Raw genomic sequence first — 23,484 nt, 5'->3', positions numbered from 1 at the left:
TTTGGGATCATCTGTTATCTTCCTAGCAACACCACGAATAGTTCGGATTATTTAAAGAAGCGGCTGACCAAAATTTTCCTTATCGCCAAAAGTCCTGCGAACACTGTTTTAAAAGCTTCCTACCAGCCTTATCTCAAATGATACTCATTAAAAAACCTCTTAAAAAGAAGTCTTTTCATTCCATGTTGTCAATAGTTTGCGGTTAATATTACTAGTACTAAACTAGTCTTTTATACTAAAAGCCCATTTATTTTGTATTGCAACAAATCAACAAATTGATGTAATCGCTGTTTTCTATAAATCGTGTCAGTTTTATGTAAATTGCGGGACGAGAATTTTAACCATGTTCAAAAACAATCTCCTGCTAGAAAATTTGTGGTACTTTTCAATTATCTGCGCCGCATGACTTTCCCAGATAATTTCCGAACGCACCCAAAATTAGGAACATGAAAACATTTCGAGAGTTGAGTGTAGGTTTCCAGTAAGTTGATATTTTTACAGCTGCGAAAGCGAGGCCGGTAACTACGGATTAAGCGTAAGCCATAAGTGTAAAAGATACTATTTCTCCAAAGCCTTTCAACGCATTTAAAAGTTTTCAACAAAGGGTGATATTAAATTTTAAAATCATTTGGCAGTGCTAAACGAGTGGTCCGTGGAATTATTGAAAATTAATAAAACTGTTCCAATGGTTGTTTTGGCTTTTCGTAAGTAGTGTTTTTCACGGTTAAAATATTGCGGAAACGGTCTTATGAATATCGAGTAGAAAATGCAGGTGGAGGCGCTTTAGGAGAAACCGCGTGTGGCCCTCTTCCTGTCTTTGTATTTGGTCTTCCCCGAAGCGTTAAGAATTGTCAGATCGTCACAAACCACCGGCATTCCATTATTAATTAATATTGCAACTCTTTGGCTATTGTGCTGATAATAACATCGATATGTGGTGGAAAGGAGAGGTTGTAGGCGAGACATGCCGCCATCTTGCCGGTGCCTTTACGTGCTCGCTAAAGTAAATTCCTTGAATTAAGAAGATTTGCCTCAAAAGCTCCTCAGTTTTCGAGAATACGTCGATGAGTTGCGCAGTTGTCACGGAAACTCGACGAATTGATGGGCAGGATTTTGATGGTCGAAATTTGACTCGGCCGTTTCCTTGAGCGACAGATTGTAATTGTTTTGATCGTAGTGAAGTGAAACTCGACACTCTTTTGTGGACAATTCAACAGGACTCGCGCGCTAATAAGCATGTGAAAATCGCGTTTTAATTGAGCGAGTCGTGTTTGCTCGTCAAGGAGTGTCTGGTTCGCGAAATTGAGCGCAATTTACCAGGATCCTGAACACAAGTCCTGAAAAACATTTACTTACATATCACAAATGTGGACCAACGCGACCATTAGATTGCGAATGAAATGGTTGTGATGTTTTGCGTGTGTTTCTCGTTCTTTACTGTATGACCGCGTGATTAACTCAAGGTGGCTTAGCGTGTTGGCAGAGGTAGTCATTCGGGGAGGAAGAGAAAATGGCGAACGACCACAACGACGATTACTACGATGATTTCTCCGATGAGGAGTCCAATTTATCCAGTTATCGATCACTGACTCTGTTCTCTTCGTTACTTTGTATTGATTGTCAGGATGATGTGGAATGGCCGAGCCTGCAGTCGCTACACACACAGGGCCAACAACAACAGCAAGCGTTTGCTTTAAGGGAGACTTCTAAGGACAGCGGTATCCATGAAATGACTGAGGAAAAGAGACGCTCTGCGAAGCGAAAAGAGTGAGTTGAAAAAAATAGAACACCTCCTTTGTTCCAGGGGCTTTTTTTGTCACTGCATTTTTATACTGTCGCCTTAAAAAAAACTCACGGCTTACAGTTGGACAATAGAAAGTATCTGGAACCAGCTAATCTTGGGTTAAATATTGAATTAGACGTGTCAAAATTTATAACAAGCTACCCAAAATATAGAAAAAGGAAAAAGTTATTTTTATTAAGCTGCTCTGAGTGAGTTTTATCCTGTAGACAATCTGGTGAATTGTAAATATTTTGTACGGTTGAGTGACGAAAGAACGGCTTAATTTTTTGTCGGTAACATTGTTTCCGGATTTTGAAAAATTACCAGAGAAGAATGGTTCTTTTAATCCCTTTTGTTAGTTTGCACAGAGAAGGTATTTTCCAGGTCTACGAGAGAACTTGAAAGTAGTTCTTTTATTTTGTATGAAGTCTTCGTTTTCATTTGACTTTCTAAAAAGAACAAAGAAAAAGTTAAATTATATTTTCAACTGTTTTGTTGTTAATTTGTTAATGAAGCTTAAATCAACACTGTCAAAATATGAAAATAACCTTTGTCAATACTTTTTATAACAAGATTAGCGTAGCTTCTTATTCTTCCAGCGATCTGCTAATTACCAAATGTAATCAAATTCTAATGACTGAAATTCTCAATACTGACAAAGTTTTACCGTAGAAGCCAGTACAGAAAATCTCTGTTTTGCATAAACGATGGAAATTCTTGTTTTCTTCCTCGCTAGATTTATAATGAACGAATTGCTCCAAACGGAAAGAACGTATGTGGCGGATTTGAAGTGCGTAATTGAGGTAAGAATATTTGTCATTTTTTCTGTTTTCGATTGTAAGCATAAGATATGCTTAGGGACATTTACCAATCATTTGAGCGTCAACGAACATGTAATATCAGATTATTTGACATCTTGTTACTCCGTTTGTAGTTACCGCTATTTTTAAATATAAATCAGTTAAAGAAAGGTTAACTCTGCGATGAAGCAATTTTATGCAGCCAGAATCCTTTTTTTTTCAATTGTTCTTTTCGGAAAAAAAAAATAAAACGATGAAATTAGTTGCATGCATCAGGCAACGCGCAATCGGTAGCAAGCTCGCGAAAACAGTCACCTGTGGTCAGCGCCAAAAAAACTTGTAGCTGTAGCCAAAAAAAGATTTGACTGCTGCAGGTTGCCAAAGGCAGGAAAGATTTGTAACGGGAAAGATTTGTTACGGGAAAGATTTGTATTAACGCCTTTTTAAACACGGGAAAGAAAAAGCGGGTGATCTGATTTCTGATTCGTTAAAAGTGGCACACTTGATTTGGCTTCAGTTGCAGTTAAACCAACCATTACTTTCCCAAGTGCGTATAACAAGAAATTTGTATCACAACTTGCTTTTCCTTTATGTTGACGCAAGATATTCTTCCTCGTCTCTTTCTTTGTAGAGCTACATCAGCGCCATGTCTAACAGCTCTGAAGTTCCACCTGGTCTTGCGGGAAAAGAAAGCATAATTTTTGGCAACATCGAGGACATTTACAATTTTCATAACAGGTTTGCATTTTCTTACATGACAAGATTACTTCGTCTCATAGCCATCCTTACCGATGAAAACCGAAGTCGGGCCGACGTTTAGCCGGTGTTGATTCGTTAATACCCGAGACTTGAGTGGTATAATGAGCATCTTAATCCAAGCTTTATAGAAGATTGCTCATGTAATCCTAAGCTTGGTAAACACTCGGCAAATGTATGTGGTGAGATAGCATTTTTTTTTACGTCTTTATCGATACCTAGCATTTATTTTTCTTCGAAATTGAATTTTCAGCACTTTTCTGCAAGCTCTAGAGAAGTTTGAAACGAATCCTGAGAACGTTGGAGATGCGTTTCAGGAATGGGTACGTAAGGATCATCATTACATTTTTCTATAAAAGATTTTATCTTTATCTCTTATCACTTTGAATTATGAGCCGATTGTCTGTTTTAGTGTGCAGAGGTAAAACTGGTTAATGAAAATCCTCCCGGTTGGCTTTGTCGATCGTAAGGCCATCTTAAGCGCTTAATGCTGAATTTAATTTGCACATATATGGATGTGGACAAAATGACAGTTTGGAATTATGACGTTTTATTGACGACTAAAATTTCTTCATCACAGGGAGAATCGTTTGTTGGCATGTATGTGGCCTATTGCAAAAACAAGCCTTTCTCAAACTCCCTTCTCATCGAGCACGGAGGGAGCTTTTTTGCGGTGAGTGATCAATTCATAACTCGCTACTAATTTTATCTGTATCTCCTTTCACATGCAAATGTCTGCATTGTGGTGGTCACATCTTAAGATCCACTGTGTTTATTTTGGCCTGACGTAATTCTGCAGCCATGCTGCTCTGATCATGGAAGCTTTGTTGGGTCGTAACCTAACCCTTGTTTCGTTTTTGTAGGATCTACAAGCCAGCTATGGGCATGGTTTATCCATCTCTGCATATCTTATAAAACCTGTTCAAAGAATAACCAAATACCAGCTACTTTTAAAGGTAAGGTAGCATTTGATATCCCTTTCTAGACGGTAATATTTTCATTCATGGAAATTTAGAGAATAGCTAGAATTGTTCGCTTCTCTCAACTTTTCCTTTTTACCAGAACCTTTGCAAAGTATGGAGCTCTTCAACCGTACTACAAACAATTTAGTTTTCGAATTTTCACTCGTTTCATTAATTTATCGAATGAAGTTCAAAGTAATTTTTAGAAACTTCATGTGTGGTAGATTCTTTGCGTTAAAAAATGGTTTCTACCTTTAATCATTAAAAGGCTCGGGACTTGTTTGCAAAAAATATTCCAGCTGTTTCTTTGTTCCTAAGTGAAAAGATTGCTCTAACTTCCTGGGTCGCTTACTTTAGGATCTTCTGACGTGCTGTGAAGAGGGATCCGAGTGTAGTCTCCAGGTATGTAAATGCAAGGCATAGTTTGTTTACATAGCATTTTTTACAAGGTTTTTGAGCTGTACAGCTTGTTTGAACTTTTAACAATCAGATGAAACGTTTATTGATCTAACCTCGTTGATAGTTACATAAATACCAGCGTGTACAAACGCTAATTGATCAATTTACTCCTTGATTCATTCCTTGTTCGATTAAAAAAAAATTGTTATTCTTTTTCCATATCGGAGTGAAGATCATTCAACCGCATGACAATTTCAATAAACATCTATTTTGAGAGGAACTCAAGAAGGAAAAGCAGATATCTTTTCTAATCAAGTTCTAGACTTATCTAATTACACTGGAAAATTTACAACAGTCACGTCACGCTTTGCGCATGTTTAAATTTAGCTCAGCTTGATAGAATTTTCGTCTTCAATCTATTCTTGTCACTTAACGGTTTATCACTGCCTCTCTAGTCTTTCTCTACCCAAACGAATCAACATTTGTATCATCTTTAAAGCTGAAGGTTTTTTGTGAACGTCTCAAAAAATATAAAAAAGAAAAAGAAAAACTCGCTCAATGATATCGTGACTTAGCTCCTTAAGACATTTCAATTCTCATCTTTAAAGACAAAAGAGCAGGGCGCCTTGTAAACAGTTATGCGGAATCACAAAAGCGAATTTAAACATCAATACACTTGCCATGCTGTTTCAGGCAATCGATCAGTGGAGGCGAGTGCAAAAGCTTGAAAAATCAAAAAAGGAAAATCAGCGTGGTTGTACATCCGCTGCTTGTTTTTCCTGACTCTCTCATAACATCAATTGGTGTACTCTCCTTACTGTTCTTTGTACATTTCTAAAGGTGCTGATAAGGAGAATTTGTACAACAATCAAAAGCTTAAGTCGGTGATCGTTTCGTCTACCCTTGTGACCTTGATTCAGGGAAAATATATTATAAGAAGAAATTAGGTGCTAGACGGGACAAACAGTTAATGTCGCTCCTCTGAGTGTCTCGAATAGGTTTTAAGACACTGCAGTTGGTACAAGACGGGAAGGTGAGGTGGGAGGGGAGGGGAGGGTCGCTTGCACCACAGGAGCCCCAGCCTCTTAACCACGCGTTTTTCTAAATGTTGTACTCTCTTCCCAGGCGGGTTTGGATGTGATGCTAAGCGTACCGAGACGAGCTAACGACGCCATGTACGTGAACATGCTGCACGGATACGATGTAAGTTGAATTTCTCGTTCGTGAGTCGCACGTGAGCGCAGTCTTCACGCAATGTAGAAGTTGCTACTGGTGAAAATACCCATGCTATTTTGAAATTCTCATTATGAAACAAGGTTCTTAATTTGCTGCTTCCTTTTTGTGTCTTTTCATATATTTTTGTTTTGTAGCAGGAAAATTGAGGAGATTACTTTTCATAATCCGTCACTCGATAGAGCAATCAAAGTGCTAACAACAAAACTAGATTTACAGTTTGATTATATGTCTGTTTTTCTTATTTCAGGAGAACATTGACTCTTTAGGAAAAGTTGTGTTACAGGTACTTAAAATCGTTTAATATTCATTCCATAGGTTTGCAGTTTCGCGATCGTTTTCTCAGTAGTTGACTCGCTTTCTGCAGCATTGAAGAATTTTGCTCATTTAAGTTTTTGTCAAGAATTTGTGCTGTGTCACGCGCGTGGCTTATCGCCATCGTGTCACGCACGTGGCGTATCGCCATGTCCCGCAATTGCTTATCGTTATGTCGCGCACGAAGGTTGAAATGTACGACTATTTGCTAAGCTTGTCTGAAGTTCTAAGATGGCGTCTACTTCTTGCAGGACTCTTTCACTGTCTTTGATCCAAAGCAGCTAAGACGAAAGGGAAAAGAACGCCATATTTTCCTCTTCGAGCAAGCGTTACTTTTCAGTAAGGAGACTAAAGATGCAGATGGAAAGATCAAGTATCTTTACAAAAACAAAATGAAGGTAAATAATTTCAGGATGTTTTCGTTTTGCATCAGCACCTAGTGGAAAATGTCATGGGACACCGAACACTTATGAGATGCTTGGGGTGCGATCTTTAGCTGGTTTATTGTGTTGTGTTCATGTTCAAGGAACGTGCTTCTCGCGGTGCTATTCCGCGAACTGTCAGTCAGACAATCAGTCCGCGTGTCCGTCCTGAATCAGTCTGTCAGTCAGACAGTCAGTCAGTCATTCAGTCTGTCAGTCAATCTGTCAGTCAGTCTGTTGGTCAGCCATTCATTCAGTCAGGTTGTCAGTCAGTTAGTCAGTAATTTGTTAGTTACTTTGTTATTTACTTTGTTATTTGTTTGTTAGTCTGTCAGTCGGTCAATCAAACAGTCAGTTAGTCAGTCTGTCAGTCATTCTTTTATTCTGTCAGTCCGTCTGTTGGTCAGTCTTTTTTTTTTAACACCAAATAATCAGAATTGATCAAATCAATGATCTTATAATTTACTCGTTCTTACAGACCCCCGAGTTAGGAATAACAGAGCACATTGCAGAGGATTCTTGTAAATTCGCTGTGTGGACGGGAAAACCTCCACAGTCTGAGGATAAACGCGTCATGAAAGTAAGTTAGGAATGTTTTTTCATCTCTTAAACGCTACACATTTTAACACTGGTTTTCATGTTCTCCACACTGTTCTGTTCAATTCAATTTCCTCTGTTACTGACGAGGAGAATTTATTGGACAATCAGATTCCCAAATTGGTGACCATTTCCTTTATTCAAGGGTGACATTGCAAGGATAATTCATAGGTGTGAAAGGGTTAAAGTGTCGCGTTTCATTTTTGATAAATTTAAGTGATCGCAAAGTTGAATTACATCACGTGGATTCCATCTCGCTGCATCCAAATTGGTGTAAATCCGATATGGCATCGTTCTATGTGAAAGTGGTTTTAAAGTTTGGTTGCATGCAATGTTGTTTTAATCCATTCCCGTGTTTTGAACTAAAGATTCAATTGCAGGCAAGATCTTTGGAATGCAAGCAACTGTGGGTGAAAGAACTGAGGGAAGTCATTCAGAATTTCCAGTTTGGTACCCTTAGAGAGAGAAGTAAGGACAATTACCTTTTTCCTAACAAAAAAAATCATGTAAAGCTGTAGTTATCCTCTTGAAATAGTTTCCTTAGAACAATGTCAGTATTGTAGCTACTGCACACTTACCCCTCCCCTAACCCAACAATCGGCAACTCAGATAACAAGTCAGGGTTAAGGGTGGGGAGGGGAGGGATAGGTGCGTAGGTGCTCAGCTAGAGACATCGTCCGAATGTTATACGGTAGAGCGAGGTTTTCATCACCGGAGTCCACTCTTCATGGATGAGAGTTGGAGCAGAGAGTTCTTTGAATGGATTGAAGTGATCACGCTTTTGTAGTTTTTATGGTCAATTTTTCCTCTTTTGAATTACTCAGTTACCAACACCATTCGGAAATTCTTAACAGTATTGTGACAGAGTTTATTATTTCACGCCATGCACGCCTCCAGGGCCTGGTACCTATGGATTTACACGAGTTTGTAGCCAATCGGGTTTAAAATTTTCCAAAAGTGGAATTGAAGGTTTTAAAATTGTCCTGATGAGACCGCTTTGAGAGTTAAAAGAAGACGAAAGGTAACATATTTTCTCAATTCTGCAGCGACCTCCATGACGAGCTCGACCAGTTCTGTGACAACTACTGCCTCGATGAAGAGCCGCGAGGAGAAAGCTGCTGACCGGTATGATTGCTTTCTCGTTAATGAGCTCAGTTTTCAGTTAAGCGCGTTGCTGGTATTTCTCTTGGTATATGGTTGTTTTAAGAAGTAAAGGTTTTCTTTTATCTTGCCGTAGGGAAAGTGGTGTTATAGAAGATGATACCATCTCGGGCGACTTCGAAAACTTCCCAGAAGGAAAGGTAAGAAAATTGGAGATAGGAGTAGGCAAAAAGAGAGAGATACAAAAAAACTTAAAAGATGAAAACCAAAAGTTTATTTGCTGCAATTTATCACTCTTACAATATGGTGACTTGTTAGTTTCGCCATTATGATTGTTTTCCGGTTTCTTAAGTTCCCATGTAAAGTTGTCAATTGATCGAAGTGGATATTAAGTAGTTTCCATTTCTTTCTTAAGTTCGTTATGAGATTACCGCAGAATTGCCGCCAAATTACCTCCTTTGGAGCTTTTTAGCACTAGCGCTGGTGATAGATCGAAACCTCTCACCAAGCATTGTGTTCTCTGAAGCCTTTGGATGAGCATTGAATGCGGCGAAGAGACCAATTTCTCCTTTTGTATCGTCTCGTGTTTGATTGATGATGTTACGAGAATATGCTCATGCATCTGGACAATTAAGATGATTGTCAGAAGAAAACTTAGCACCGAATGTATCGATAAGGTCTGTCGGCGAAACTTTTCATCCCAGAAATCGTGTTATGTGGGAATAAAAAGACACTTTGACAGACTCTTTAATGAGCATCCCCAAGCCATCAAAACGGCTTTACAACTTAATAAGAAACGCGAGACATGCCGTTACGTTTTGCCTTGCGACAAAAATTAAATCCTGATCTCTCTGAATCTTACAAATAGCCTTGAAAAATTGGGCATCCTACCAGAATGTACGCAAATCTTTAAAATAAGACTTCCCGAAGGGCCTCTAACTTCTTTTCGTACGGTTAAATCTTTCGGAGGCTTTCTTGCCAGAGCGGTAAAATTCCTTCATGTTTCGAACAAACAGATACGTTGTTAATTGCGGGAAGACGGTGACAATATTAAAAAATTATAACGGGATTTCGTGTGTGTTTCTAGTGATAAACCAAATGGGAATATTTTCTTTACCACTTCGAATGCCTCACACCAAAAACAGGTGACTGCGTTTGTCTGGCAGGGTCTGGACATGCTATTACTGCAAGTTCGCGCAACAAAACCTGAAACGTTAAGCTTTACTATTTTAAGAGAGGATTTGCCATCTCCAAGTGGTCTTGTGCAAGGTTTTAAAGGAAGAATCTCGATGTCAAGCAGAACAAAAATTAATCCTTTAATTAACCGTCTTACACGATTATCGGAGCTAGGCGGTGTAACTTATTTTACGCCCTATTCGTGTTTAACATTCCATGACCCCCTCTGGCTATGACCGTGACAGACATGTAGCCCGTCACACTAATGATTTTTACTCTATCCGTGATTGGTTAATATGTGAGAGCAATCCGCTTCACGGGACAGAAGTGCTTTTTTGTTTGTACGTGATAATCTAAAAGCTTAAAAGTAATCTGCAGTAAGACGGATTTCTTCATTCTATGTCCTACTATGCGATTCATCGGCTCTACGTGACAACCCTGTCTGCCCGATGACGACAGTCGGCAGAGGGGATTTATTTTGTGTCGTGGTGAAATATTCCAGGCTTAGTCGCGTAATGATTTGTAAGTGTTATTCCGGCCGCCATTTTGAATCAGCGATTGATTTAAGATCATGAACAGTCCACGAAATGGACGGACAAAGCGCGCATCTTCAACGTTACCGCTGTTATTTGAGCGGCAGATTTTGACACTGGACCCCAAGGTAGAGTATTTGATTGTTCTATCTATATTCCGTAGTCTTTTGTTTGTGAACGTAAGAGTACGCATTTACACCGACATGACTCCGTACTTTCGATACTTCTCGGCCTCGAAACGATCGTGCGTTTTCAGGACGCAATATCAACGACGAATTTGTACCGTCCAGTTCGCCTAAACCGCAGTTAAATTCATTTCGCTCCCCGCCGTGTTATATTGTCGGTTTCCAGTCCAATGCGAATCATGTGCGATGAGAAGTACTATCTCTTTGGTTATTTCAGTTTATTTTCCTCTTTGGTTACAGTACGAGTTGATTGAGTGCTTTTTTACTCATAGGCGTTCGTCATACCACTTAGTTCTTGAGTTTTGTCGTAGTTTCGCGTGAGACATTTCTATCCTTATTGTTCCACTAGACGTCACTAGTACTTGAACTTTTCGGCCGATTCATTCGAGTTCTAAACCTTTTAAATCAATACTGAACGATATTTTATCTACATCGTGCGCAGTTTAGACTTTGGTCTAATCCGATCGAGCCAAAAATTGGCGAAAACCCATCAACGCAGAAAATTCCGGTTTGAAGTTCGAATTAAGTTATCTTTTCCTTTTGTTTTCCTTTGTCTTGCATTTTTACAACGTGGCTGAATGTTCTCGTATTTCGTTCCAGAATTTTGCTTTGTTTTTGTAACTAGACTGACAGAATTTTTCCTGTTAACTTCGAGTTGAAGGAGCTTAAAGTTTCGATTTAGTTTTATGAGATAAAGCCAGAGGTTCATTTTGACGGCACATGCTGGTCATTTTAAAAAATTCAGTTGTCAGTTGTTTCACATATCTGTTCTAAAATTAGCTTACATCGCGATCGCCCGATGAGAATACGTGTAACACGCGCGCGCGAAATGTAACACGCGGAGATAAGGCTATCATTTTCTGCATTGTGGATGTACTCGTATCATTTGCTTCGTTTAGGGAAAGAAGCCAACGATATTAGACCAACAACTTCCTTACACTCCCGCTAATAACTTCTGCCCCCAGGTGATTCTTCACTGTCTGCCATGATTTTTTTTTTTTTTTAATGTAATGTTAGTACTGAGAATTTGATGTTTAACCAAATCTGTGACGGTTTCTTTTTCCTTCATTCAATTGTCAGTCTTAATATGTTTCTCTTTAAAAGCGTATGGGATGTAGTATAGAAAGCTTGCTTATGGTCAGGGGGATTAAATGAGCAAACATTATTGGATGTTTTCCTCTCAATTGGCAATTTTCTGGACCTCTTGATTCTCGGATGTAATTATCTTCTCGAAGTTTTTTAAACGAGAAACTAATGGAACAGGGAAATTTAGCAATGTTTTGTATTGTTAGTATCCTATCATCTTGCGGAATCTTAGACCCCTGTGACGATGTTTAATTGGGCTTGCAATTGTTTATTCAGAAAATAGGTATTTCCTCTCGATATTTCGAATTGGAAGAGGTGTTGAAGCTTTCCTTTTCGAAGACTAGGTACACTTTACGTGTTTTTAAAAACCATTGTATTTCCACGCAATTATTTTCTTGTGTTAAGAGTCGAAAACTTTAAAACTGTTTCGTTATGTTATTTCCTAAGAAACAATTTCAGTTCATTAGCCTCTCCTTGAGTGGCTACACTTGATGGTTTTCCACTCGAAATGGAAATTGAGAACTTGATCAGTTTAATATATACAGTTTAAAAGAGGAAATAAATTCAAATCATTGCAGAACCGATCCCTGTCTTAGTAATTTCCCGATTACATTACTTTTATTTGTCATCTCTTAGCTCCCCAAAACTGAAGATATTAATTTTTAATCCGAGATTTACTATCAGTCTCTTCTCAGTCGTGGGTTTTTTTTCCACGGGTGAGCTTGGATTGAGGTTGATTTTCGATAAAGCACTGTGAAATTTTGCATGCTTAAGCCGGATTTAAGCGAAAAAAAAAATACGTGAACGTGACAACAAAGGATTAACACAAACGTGAAACGTTTTTTTAATGGTGGTCTTTAAATTAGAATCTCGATGAAATTTTATCCATGATGTGGCTGGCCAGGTGAAAGCTCTCTAGTAGTGCTTCGCTGTTTGCGTTCTGTTTTTTTTCAAAGTTTTCAAAATTTAAATTGCAATTTTTTTTTTTATTTTATCTGGTCCATTTAAAACTTGAACCTCTTGGCTTTAAAAGAGTATTAAAGTTTTACACGGAAACTATAAGATATGCTTACTCCCTTCATGCAGCGCAATTGGATCTAGTGATAACATCACGTTTTTCCCATTCCAATGCAGTGAAGTGTAACGTGTTTTGATAATTCGCATATTCATTCTCCCATGTACACACAACATTGTACCGCACACATCCATTATTAGCATATAAACATGCTGCAATCGAAAGGGCCATGGGTTGTTTATTCCACATCGCCAATTCAGCTAATCTCCTTTTCTCCTAAGGTGTTGGAATACAACGATAATGTGTGGTCGGTCACCGAAAATTATAAGGCAGGAAATGATGAAGAGATCTCACTGAAAAAAGGTCAGCTCGTCGAAGTCCTTGTTAAACCACATGGAAGCTCCCGCTGGCGAGTTCGCTTGCTGTTGAGCGAAGGAATTCATCCCTCCGAAGGATGGGTTCCACATAACGCGTTAAAGCGTTCAGACGAGCGAGATACGAGGAAGAAACGGCATTCGGACATCTCCCATTCGAGCAGCGAAGGTGAGTCGAAGAATTCCGAAGTTTGGTTTGTCATGTTGGTGTGTGTGACTTTCCTATCATAGCGTGCATCTCTCGCCAGTTCATTGTTCTCTCAGTTTGCGTGTCTGTTTTAAAATGTGAATTTGACAAAGGTTTATAATTTCATCCTCCAGTTTCATTTGGTCAGGAGTAAGAAAGCGCGAATCGTTTTGATTTTCGATTAGCACAATGCAATAGCAGTCAGGGTTGCGTAGGTTTTCGCTTTGTTGCTCTGTTGACTTGGGCTTTTTATCCGTCCCTGCACAACAATACAGTGCAAAATTTTGTTTGAACTGGACAAACGTACAATCGTTCTAACAAGTAGCTTCTGTTTGTCGAGTTTTTTTATGCCTTTATAACTTCCCTTTCTATCATCAAAAGCGTTTTTGTCCGTGTTTTGAATCGAAACAAGAGAGATGTCTTGCACTATTCGTAAATTCCAAAGCTTTCGGAATGTGTCATGTACAAGACAACAAAGGTCGCTAGTTTCTTTTCTGTTTATGTGTTGCCTTTGTGTTTCGGGTTCTCTTTCTTTTCAAACACCCTGTCGTATTAATTTGTCCAATATAGCAACATTTTAGATAGAAACATGATAAAACAATCAATATTCGCAGTGGTGGAAAACTTTCGAGATTGATATTTCTCATTTTGATATGTCTAGATTATGGCAGCTTGTGAAATTAAAAGTCTGTTTTGTCTATCAACACTTCTCAACAGATCCATTCAACCTTAGCGACTTCTTTCTCCGTAGTAAACGTTTTGTTTAACATTCAAAATTCTATTTTCGTCATTTTCCAGCGAATATCTGCTTGTTCAGGCAGGTAATTGCGTTTATTGGCGGCTGCCTTTATGCTTCAATACGAACATCGTCTTTCTTATACTGTCAGGACAACCAATGTTTCCCAGATATCGAATTAATTGAATTTACCAACGTCGTATTAAATGTAAACTAGCTTGCAGTTAGACAATAATTGAATCATCGAGTTTCATTTCCTTTTCAAAACGAAATTTTGACGCGGTAAAAGATAAACAAAAGAAAATTGATATTTGGTTGGAACCTTTTTCGTCAGTGTTATATTAGACGCTGTCATGATGCCGGTGAACTAAGACAATTTTCTTCGAGACTCAGGGCCTTCAAATAGTTGGAAGATATCGTTATTTCTCTCAAATAAGTAATCAAATAACTAGTTATCGTTTACGCAAGGAGTTGAAAAGGGTCTTGCTCAAGTTTCTTTGACACAAGATAGTCATTCATTTATTGACGGATACGTTGGTAGAATGACAAAATAATTTGTCAGTATTCATCAGTCGCGGGTCAGTCGCACAGATTTTATTGGTGATGTGCTTCGTCGGGCCATAGAAAATGATTAAGACTTTGTTAATATGCTACTCTGTTTTTGCTGTTTGTTTTGTTTTTTTTTTAAGATTAAAACAGAACAACGAGAAGCGACTTCCTAACTTCTGAGCGGAAGTATTGTTTCCATGCGGACTTAAAAAAAAATGTGTCATCATATCTTTAAATGTTCGTATGAGGGCTATATTAGCGCTCTATCGAGTATTGTCTTTGTAGTTGTTTTCTGAATGAGGATAAAATATCTATATAATCCATATGCTTAAAAGAATACGTCGTGGTTGTTTTTTTTCCGGGATTTTCGAAGACCATTTCGTACGCAGCACCTGACAACGTATTGCGTTTTCTTGTCAATGTAATGTAATGCGTGGTTGTATTAACAAGTTTTGTGAGGCCACTTCAGCGCTAAGTGACTGGTCTTCTGTAACAATATACAACATGTCCCAAGGCCTACAACGATTGTACATGATTGATGGACATAAAGTGTTGTAGAAAGTTAATGTCCCTTCCAAGTACGATGAGTACATCTTTTTTAGTATGCGGCTTTTTAATCTGCACGACACCTTAAAAACACAACAATAACAACAACAATGATAGCTCGCCATCGTAGCTGAATAATACTGAGAAAATATTTTAATCTTAACAACGAAACGAAACCACTTTTTTCTTGTCGTGTTTCACTTCCGATTGGTAACCCACAAGGTTTCCTGAAACTTCAGCATTGTTAGGAAGCGCCGTTGTAATATTTTTAACCGACTTTTTCACTTTTTCTTTGATGTGTTTCTTTGCAGATTCTGTCTCTTTGTCTTCGTCTGACAGTCCTACCACTTCTTGGTACCAGGGCCAACCCACCAATAATAATGGCAGCTCGCCCCCAGTCCGCCGACGATCCAAATCGGGCCCTCAGCTTTCTCTTAGGTAAGTCACCTAAGACTCGCTTTTGCTTTGGCTTAAACTGTGCTTGTTTGAAATACAAGAAATGCGTCATTTAGGTGCAAATGAATAGATTGCGTAGGTGTTTACCGAGCTGTGTATTGTTTGCGAGAACAAGTTGTAATTACTATATCAAGCCACCGTATTGGTAATTAAGTTCAGGCGTCCAATATAGCCAACAAAATACGTGTTCGCAACGCAAATCTAGTTTCGTCACCAATATTTTTATGTTACGCTTTCGAGTTTCCGAATGAAAATTGTGTTAACTGTTAAAACCTGTAGCACTGAGTTGAATAAAACGATAAGCTTTCACTGAAAGCTTGAACGTGAGAACGGTATGAAAGTGACTCTTAAGCTTTCGTTTGAACCCTAAATTCATACACACAAGCTCTCTAACACAGACTGAAAATTTAGAACCACTTTGCATAGCACGAAAAACACCACCGCATGAAAGTGCTCTCAAGTGGCTTTCATTTGAATTATCACACATCGGGTTTCATTCCCAGACGTAAAAGTAAGAACCACCTTTCACAACGTGGTGAACAGTATCACACCACAGTCACTGAAAACTAGCTTTCATTTGAATGGTCCCACACTGGGTTTTTATTCGCAGACTTGAAACCCAGAGCTCTCTCTTCCAGGGCTTAATAAACAGTATCACATGAACTTACTCCTTAATATCTTTTATTTGAACAGTCGAACACTTGGGTTTAATCGACAGACCTAAAAGTTAGAAAAACCTCGTAAAACTTAATAAACAGCACCTTATGAAAGAAATCTCAAGTAGCTTTCATGAATGGTTTTATCTTGAGAATAATTGACTTTTTTTTTTATCGTTAATCTATGTTTTTTTTAAACAGAAAACGCTCGTGGAGTAAAATTAAAATGAGCAATAAACCAACCACTGATCAGTCTCCAGGAACACCCACACGGATGCCAAAGGGGGTCTCAGGGGGTGGGTCTAAGAAGCTTCAACAACTCCTGGGGGCCAGTGAGAGTGACATCGATCTGCTAGTGAGACCCGCTGAGATTGTATCCACGCATACACACAGGGTAAGTCTGGCTGTTACAGTTAGAGACACTATGGATAGAGAGATTCCTTGAACCCTGTACACGCTAACATCAGTGTACATAATCTCTATACTCTTCTCTATACATTTCTTTTGGTTTTGACAAGGAGAATTTGTTTAACAATCAAAGCTTTTGGTTTGGCGAACATTTCCTTTATTTTCATGATCGTATTGAATGATTCCGCGTTATTACTGTAAGGGGATATTAGGTGCTGGTTACTCTCAGGTTGTAAAGGATTAAAAGAATTTCAGCGGAGCAAACAAAGGCAGGGAAAGAGAATGTTGAGTGAAAGATTTAGATACAATCTGAAACAAATAGACGCCATGTTTGTTGTGTGTCTGTTCTGAAATAGATCACAGATAACTGGGTTTCCTGTGTCACTTGTTCTCCTTACCACACCTTGACGTCACTTGCGATCTGTTCAGAATAGTCGCATGTTAACATGGAATCTATTTGTTTTATTTTATGAAGAAGGGAAATGTTGTTGATGGGGACGTTATCGTCGCGTCTGTCTTCCTATAGAGTTAAGAACCAATCAAAATGGCTGTATAATTCAGCGTATTATATAATGTTCTGCAGAGCATTCCGGAGGAGCTGAGTGATTCGCACAATGGCGGTAATCCTGAAGGAACAGCATATCTGCCTGTTCAGCCTTCCACAAGCGAAGGAGAACTAAAACTTCATCTTAGCGATGACGAGGAAGACGATGATGACGTAGAAGATGACTTTGAGAATGAGTACGACAAAACACCGGAAGAGGACGGTGCGGAAGCGGAAGAAGAAGAAGAAGAGCCACAACTTCCCGTGGAGCACGATGATCCACAAGAGGAAGAAGACGAAGACCAAGAACAAATCGGAGGAGAGGAGACCGAGGAACAAGAGGTCGATATTGCGCCATCTACGCCAACCCAAGATCATGAAGACCCTGAAGCTGTGGCGCTCAAGAAAAGAACGTAAGTGGCTGATATTTGCGATTAACATGAGCCAATTTCATTTCGTTGCGTTTGTTGAGTGATGAATCTTGCCCTTGGTGTGATACTTTTCTCAATTTTAGCTCATTGGGTTTTACGTGCTTTTTACTTGTTAGATTTGTGTTAAAGGAACTGATTCAAACAGAAAAAGATTATGTCAAAAGTCTCGGAGAAGTTGTAGAGGTAAGGATTTCAGATGTCAGGCTCAACAAAATTCAGTGGTGTCTGATATACGGTACAGAATCTCAGTGGTGACATTTTTTCAAATCGTTTTTGCAGGGTTTCATTGTTGAACTTGCAAAGCCAGAGACGCCCGAAGAACTGAAGGGAAAAACGAGGGTGTTATTTGGCAACATACAACAAATCTACGAGTGGCACAAGAAGTAAGTATGAACCAACATTCGCTTGCACGTTCTAGTTAAAGAATGAGTTGGTGACCAAATGAGAGATTTCATGGCAAAGGGCCAACGAAGAAACAACCGAGTGAACGAGTGAACGAGCGAACGAGGGCGAACGAAGAAACGAATCCGTGTGCGTGCGAACGAAGGAACGGACTAGATTTGGGAAGAATGCAAAGCAAGCGGTTGGTGAAGGATTCCAATCAGTTTAACATCTATTTTTTGACTCTCTCTGCAGCAAATTCTTAAAAGAACTAGAGAAATGTGAGGATGCACCTGAGAAGCTAGCCTCTTGCTTTTTAACGTCTGTAAGTTACCTTCAAATACAATCTAAACAGCAATTTACACGACATAAGTTCTCGTCTTTTGGTATCTTTTAATTGATGTATTTTTGTAATTCCTTCAGGAACGTTACCTCAAATTTTACATCTTTTACTGCCAAAATAAACCCAAGTCCATGAATCTTGTCCACGAATTCCGTGATACATATTTTGCGGTGAGTTGCTGTATATCTTTTTGTTCATCATATTTTTTTCCTAGTTGTTGAGGTCTGGAATTATCACAGCTTTAATACTTGTGCTAAGAAAGCATAAGTCGGTCACAGTTTTGTAAAATTACTTCCATTTTAACCGATTATTTAGGAAGTCACCGAGCGTCTCGGCTATCGACTTGGCATTGAGGATTACCTGATTAAACCGGTTCAACGAATCATGAAGTACCAGCTCCTCCTCAAAGACTTTGTCAAATATACAGGCAAGGCGGGACTGGACACTACAGAACTCAAGGTGGGTCCCAGTCCACCTTTCAGTAAAGCGATTGTATTGATTCTGCTTTGCTAAGCGCCGTGACTGGTTAAGAAAACTATCACCATCCTCTCAACCATTCAATCGTGACCAGGTCACCCGCGTTTTCCTGCGCTCACCTACTTTTCCCGCGCTTTAAGCTGTTTGCTTTGCATTGTATTCCATATGAAATTTTCCTGTCTTCTTATTGAACAATGTGCGGCTTAGTGATGTTGTTATGTGTTATCTATGTTTACAGAAAGCTCTGGACATGATGTACGTTGTTCCTAAGAAAGCCAATGATATGATGAACGTTGGAATGCTTGAGGGTTACACGGTAAGAAAAACAAACACACTTGTTTTCAAAATTACATTACCTTAATAATGATTTTCAATACGTTTCGTCTTGACACGATTTAATTCTTGTTTTCCTATTTTTTTTTTCCTTTTCTTTCAGGGCAAGATAGCAGCGCAAGGAACTTTGATTATGCAGGTAACTAGCATTCAAAGAATTCTCCGTAAGATGATCATCAGCGCTCTGATATTGCCAAGTTTTCCCCGTTGAATTTAGCCAAAATTCTCTTGATATTTTTAGGGAGGTTCAAAACAGTTTACCTTTTCCATCTCATTTCCTCTATCTTACCATTCCTCCCCTTCCTGAGATATCACTTTGTTGATGATCCTCCCCCTCCTCCCCAGTTACTAAGCTTTTTATTCTTGTTTTCCAGGACACACTGATGGTGTCTGATCCAGAGACTCGTAAACCATGCAAGCGGCAAGTGTTTTTGTTTGAGCAGCTCATGATCTTCAGTGAACCTTTTGAGAGGAAGCTGGATTGGACAGTGTACATATACAGACACAGCATTAAGGTAATGCGTCAATGTACAGAGAAATATAATTTTTTATAACCTTTTAAAAACTCTCCTCATATGCGACACGCGTCTTACATAATGATAGATTCAGTTAATGATGCACATTCCTCTGTAGTAAAATAACCCAAGTCGCTCTGGCCAGGAACTATTATTGATAAATTATTCGCCTTACACCATCACAGGTGAATCACATGAATTATATGGAAGGGGTGGGTGATGATCAGTTGTCGTTCGCCATTTGGACCGGTTCAGACCCTGACGCGGAAATCTTTACCATGACCGCGAGCTCAGCCGAGAAGAAGAAGGACTGGTTGCAAGCTCTACAAAAGATGCGGGAATCTCAACGAGCGTTTGCTATGGGTAAGGTTCTCGAGATTGTTTACAAGATGAAATAATCCCAGAAATCATGCGCTTTTGTAATATTCTTCCTTTTGTATATTCATTGGATATGGTAGAGTTTGTTTGATTGTAATCGTAAAACCACTTCACTTGATTACCCATTTTCCGATTTTTTCTTGAAGAAAATATGAGCATAATCTGATGTATTTCCGCTGCATTTTTTCCCCAAGTTTTTGTTAACTTTCTTTTCAACTTTGATTTAACTGTTCAATGCAGAATCGCCTGAAGCGGGGCAATTTTTAAACCAAGGACACAGAGGTTTGAAAATAAACTTTAAACTTTGAAATTAAATTAAAACACGAGATGTGATTATATCATTTAGAATTAATTGTTGAGTTTGTAAATTCAGTTAATCAGACTTTTACGCCTGTAAAAGGCGAACGTGTTTAAACTTAAAACGTAAACTTTCACTAACCCTTCAATCACGTTCAGTTAGTTTCTTATGACGTACTCATGTTCTTAATGACCGTATAGGCTTGATGTTAATAGACAGAAAAGTAATAATTGTAAATTGCTGTTAAATTGTAATGATCCAATGTGAAAAGAGGAAATTATTTTTAAACTTCTTGTAAAAAATTTTTTTAATCGTGACATCCTTTCAGTAACTGGTATGTCGCTGTCCTCTGTTGTAACGTTCTTCAAATGTAACTTAAACTGGTCACTCTCACGTTAATCTAAATTGATCCAACATTTCTCTTGTCAGCTATTGATACTCATCACTGTTTGTTGTCCTGATTCTTTTCACAGCGTTAGAAAGACCAATCGAATATCAGAAACAACAAGCCAACGGCCTGTAAGTAAAATCTTACATTTTAAAATAAAAGGGAAAAAGTTAACCGCTGATTCTCACGTGCTTCTCTCTTCTTAGTCCTCCCGCATTGACTCCTGGGTCCCCCGTTACGACTCAGGGTCAGGTGACCCCATCAAGCAGCACGACTCTACCGCTGACCACCTCTGCCACTCGCGGGCACATCCTAAGCCTTCCTAACACTGGCTCACTAAAGAAAGCGTCACAGGTAAGAAAAAGGCGCTGGAACTGTTTTTGGAAGAAAAGCTGCATCTTTGCTCAATATTTAATAAGCGAAAGAGATCGACGCGTATTTATCGTTGTCTCTAGATACCAGTCCCCTCTAGTCAAACCAGTCGTCTTAAGCACATGAATCTCATCGCTCTGGAAACTGCTCAATCTCTGGAGGACCTGACGTCGCCTTTCTCGAATACTTCGGTGAGCTGAAACGTTCTTCATCTCTTCCACAAAGTCCCTGTTTCACCGAATTTAGCTCCTGCTAGGCAAAAATGTAAAAACGTTTCTTGATATCGTTAATGTTCATGTTCTGCTGCTTAACCTAAGAGTCGTGGAACCTAGTTTCTCGAGGAAATGGAAAGATCCTATTGTTGTAAAAGAGCAACGAGATTACTAGTGTTGCTTGACGTGGGATTGCTACGGATACCGCGTGACTACCACAGATACTGCGTGACTAATGTTGCAACTGTTGCTATTTGCAGCGTACTAAAGAACGTTTCGTGGTACTGGAGGATTTCAAGTCCAAAGACAAAGATCATCTTTCTGTGAAGAAAGGAGAAGTTGTGTACTTGGTGTCCAACAAGAAACACGACAAGAACTGGCGATATGTTTGTAATTTCACCGAGGACAAACTCGGACTTGTGCCCGCCAAGATCTTGAGAAAAGAAGCCAACAACAATCTCGAAGGTTCGTTCCTGTCTTTCATGCAAATTCTTCTCATTTTTTATCTGTTGCTGAGATTTTAGAGTGAAATTCAATAAGTTTCCCTACTCGTTGTTTTTTTTTCCTTCTCGTTTCATTTCTGCTTGGAATTTTATTGACATTTAACTTCCGTCATGAATTTCTTTTTTGGCAATTGGCGGGGAAAAAGGTTTCATTACATTTGGTGGGTAGGAGTCGATTTAATGCACCAAGATTGTAGGAAACTCAATAGCAACTGGGAAATTTGAACTTCAGGATCACGTACGACGTCACTACTTGTCGTAAAATTTGTTTCGCCTTTGGTTTCAGATTCAGAAACTCCGATGTCTCCCAAGAAAACGGCCGGGTAAGAATCTTTTTGTTATACCGTTTTAGTTTTCCGTGTAGTCTTTTATTTTGTCAATTTTTTAAGCAGTGAGTTTTCCTTTTGTTATTTTTTTAAGTCGCATGTCATTGTGAGTTCTTGACTTTCGTTATTGTGGTTCGTGTTCAGAACATTTTCAAGGAAAAAGGTTTCAAGGCATGAGAGTTTTACGTAAGTTCTCGATTTTTTCGTTTTGTTTTGTGTAATTATTTATTTTTTGTTTTGTTTTATCAGCTTTGAAAACTCCTTTGTTGTTGGTGTTATTATTTTTACTTGTATAAGGAGATGGGCATCTTACATCTTAAATTTGTTTTGGTTATGGCAAACAGGTTATGATTTCGGCGTTCGACAGTAAATCGTTTATATTCAATCGATAAATGATCGTCTAAGAAGGGGTAGTCGGCGCTTTAAGCTACGACCGTTTGGTCGCCTTAGCGACCTGTGTTCGGCGGTCGCGTAACAAATTGTAAAATGTTTAAACCTAATGTTAACGGTCCTAAGTCTAACTAGATGCACTGAGAAGTGCGCTTACTGTTAATGATAAAATGTTTCGATTAACTCCTACGAGCGCGCAAACGTTGAAATTGGCGGCTGCGCGGAGAATGGGAACGGGTGGTGGTCAAGTTGTACTCTGCCTCATGCTGCAAAAATGGCTTAATGGTGCTGGGTTTGGGTTGCATCCTAACTAGATGTAAAGAGGTGAAAGTCGTGTGCATGCCAGTCGTATGGATTTAATATACCGCACTAATGCTTTGATAACGCTAATCTTACCTAACCGGTGAATTTCATCAACGTAGACAGTTATTACTAAGGTTAAGTGAAATACTCGACTCCAAGGTCTTTCAGACCCTCATCCTGGGAATGAGGGCAGCCTCGTTTCGAATCAATGATAACTTTGTTTACGTGAAGCCGTTTACTTCGTTTCTGGGATTCGGGCCAAGGAAGGACTTTGGAAAGAATTTGTGGTCAGGTTTTTCTGCTGTGATCCTCCATAGTTAAGGTATGAAAAATGTCTATGATGCACAAAAGACCGAAGCATCTCGGGAACATGATGCCACAGTACACGAATAATTGTGCACTGTTGTTTTCAACCAGAATGGCTAAAAAGAGTAAAGAGAAGATTCTTCCGTCTATTACACGTCATCGGAGCTTTAATACGTAAGTGTGTTGTGGCGTATGTTTGTGTGTGTGTGTGTGTAAACTCTGCTTCTCTGCAGTAATCAGCATTGACCTTAGACCACTGGAGTCCTGAGATCACGTGGAGTTTTTTAACTCAATCAAAACGTTAGGAAAACTGAATTAGACCAATTAAAATGGACGAGTTTGGAGAGCGCGGGAAAGCATCTTAGGTAGCCGGTTGTGAAGGCGGAAAAACCTGAAAAAGCGCGCGGAAACGTGTGTTCAGTGTAATGACGAGGTGAACAAAATTGCTTGATTTGTCTGAAAGGGAAAGCTCCTCTTTCTTCCTTCTGATCGGCAAGTGAATCATTGAAACAAAAAGACTGAAAACCAAACGCCCCACGGCACCAAGCTAATTGTCCAAGAAGTATGGATTTGACAATAATGTTATTCGTTGGTCTTGAGGGTGGAATAAGGAAAAAGTTTTAAGCTTCCGTGAGGAATTGAACCTCGGACGTTAGGATCTTACGCTCCCGTGCTCCACCTCTGAGCAACAGAGAACTCTGTGGTGAGT

General features: G+C 39.1%; 1 protein-coding gene across 18 annotated transcripts in view; it reads left to right on the top strand.

The window, feature by feature from the left end:
- Positions 1-23,484, top strand: part of LOC131794744 (kalirin) — a 99,690-nt gene that overhangs the window by 64,872 nt on the left and 11,334 nt on the right. For 12 of the 18 annotated variants that reach the window (XM_066160191.1, XM_066160190.1, XM_066160184.1 and 9 more), the window contains 35 exons: positions 1,625-1,767; positions 2,520-2,586; positions 3,215-3,321; positions 3,593-3,662; positions 3,920-4,012; positions 4,203-4,295; positions 4,659-4,703; positions 5,826-5,903; positions 6,184-6,219; positions 6,500-6,646; positions 7,149-7,250; positions 7,636-7,735; positions 8,314-8,392; positions 8,505-8,568; positions 12,645-12,906; positions 15,067-15,193; positions 16,069-16,261; positions 16,859-17,232; positions 17,367-17,433; positions 17,530-17,633; positions 17,887-17,956; positions 18,055-18,144; positions 18,290-18,433; positions 18,690-18,767; positions 18,888-18,923; positions 19,159-19,299; positions 19,485-19,662; positions 19,918-19,959; positions 20,449-20,494; positions 20,570-20,717; positions 20,819-20,926; positions 21,208-21,412; positions 21,737-21,773; positions 21,921-21,962; positions 22,887-22,949. In XM_066160191.1, the coding sequence (XP_066016288.1) occupies positions 1,625-1,767; positions 2,520-2,586; positions 3,215-3,321; positions 3,593-3,662; positions 3,920-4,012; positions 4,203-4,295; positions 4,659-4,703; positions 5,826-5,903; positions 6,184-6,219; positions 6,500-6,646; positions 7,149-7,250; positions 7,636-7,735; positions 8,314-8,392; positions 8,505-8,568; positions 12,645-12,906; positions 15,067-15,193; positions 16,069-16,261; positions 16,859-17,232; positions 17,367-17,433; positions 17,530-17,633; positions 17,887-17,956; positions 18,055-18,144; positions 18,290-18,433; positions 18,690-18,767; positions 18,888-18,923; positions 19,159-19,299; positions 19,485-19,662; positions 19,918-19,959; positions 20,449-20,494; positions 20,570-20,717; positions 20,819-20,926; positions 21,208-21,412; positions 21,737-21,773; positions 21,921-21,962; positions 22,887-22,949 (3,779 nt within the window). The remainder of the gene's footprint in view (positions 1-1,624; positions 1,768-2,519; positions 2,587-3,214; positions 3,322-3,592; positions 3,663-3,919; positions 4,013-4,202; positions 4,296-4,658; positions 4,704-5,825; positions 5,904-6,183; positions 6,220-6,499; positions 6,647-7,148; positions 7,251-7,635; positions 7,736-8,313; positions 8,393-8,504; positions 8,569-12,644; positions 12,907-15,066; positions 15,194-16,068; positions 16,262-16,858; positions 17,233-17,366; positions 17,434-17,529; positions 17,634-17,886; positions 17,957-18,054; positions 18,145-18,289; positions 18,434-18,689; positions 18,768-18,887; positions 18,924-19,158; positions 19,300-19,484; positions 19,663-19,917; positions 19,960-20,448; positions 20,495-20,569; positions 20,718-20,818; positions 20,927-21,207; positions 21,413-21,736; positions 21,774-21,920; positions 21,963-22,886; positions 22,950-23,484) is intronic. The other 6 variants (XM_059112293.2, XM_066160185.1, XM_066160199.1 and 3 more) reach the window with 4 other exon arrangements.

This window comes from Pocillopora verrucosa, chromosome 13 (genome assembly GCF_036669915.1).
Source record: "Pocillopora verrucosa isolate sample1 chromosome 13, ASM3666991v2, whole genome shotgun sequence".
NCBI classification, from domain to species: Eukaryota; Metazoa; Cnidaria; class Anthozoa; order Scleractinia; family Pocilloporidae; genus Pocillopora; species Pocillopora verrucosa.
Note: the sequence above shows the minus strand (reverse complement) of the source record. Positions and strands in the feature narration are given on the sequence as shown.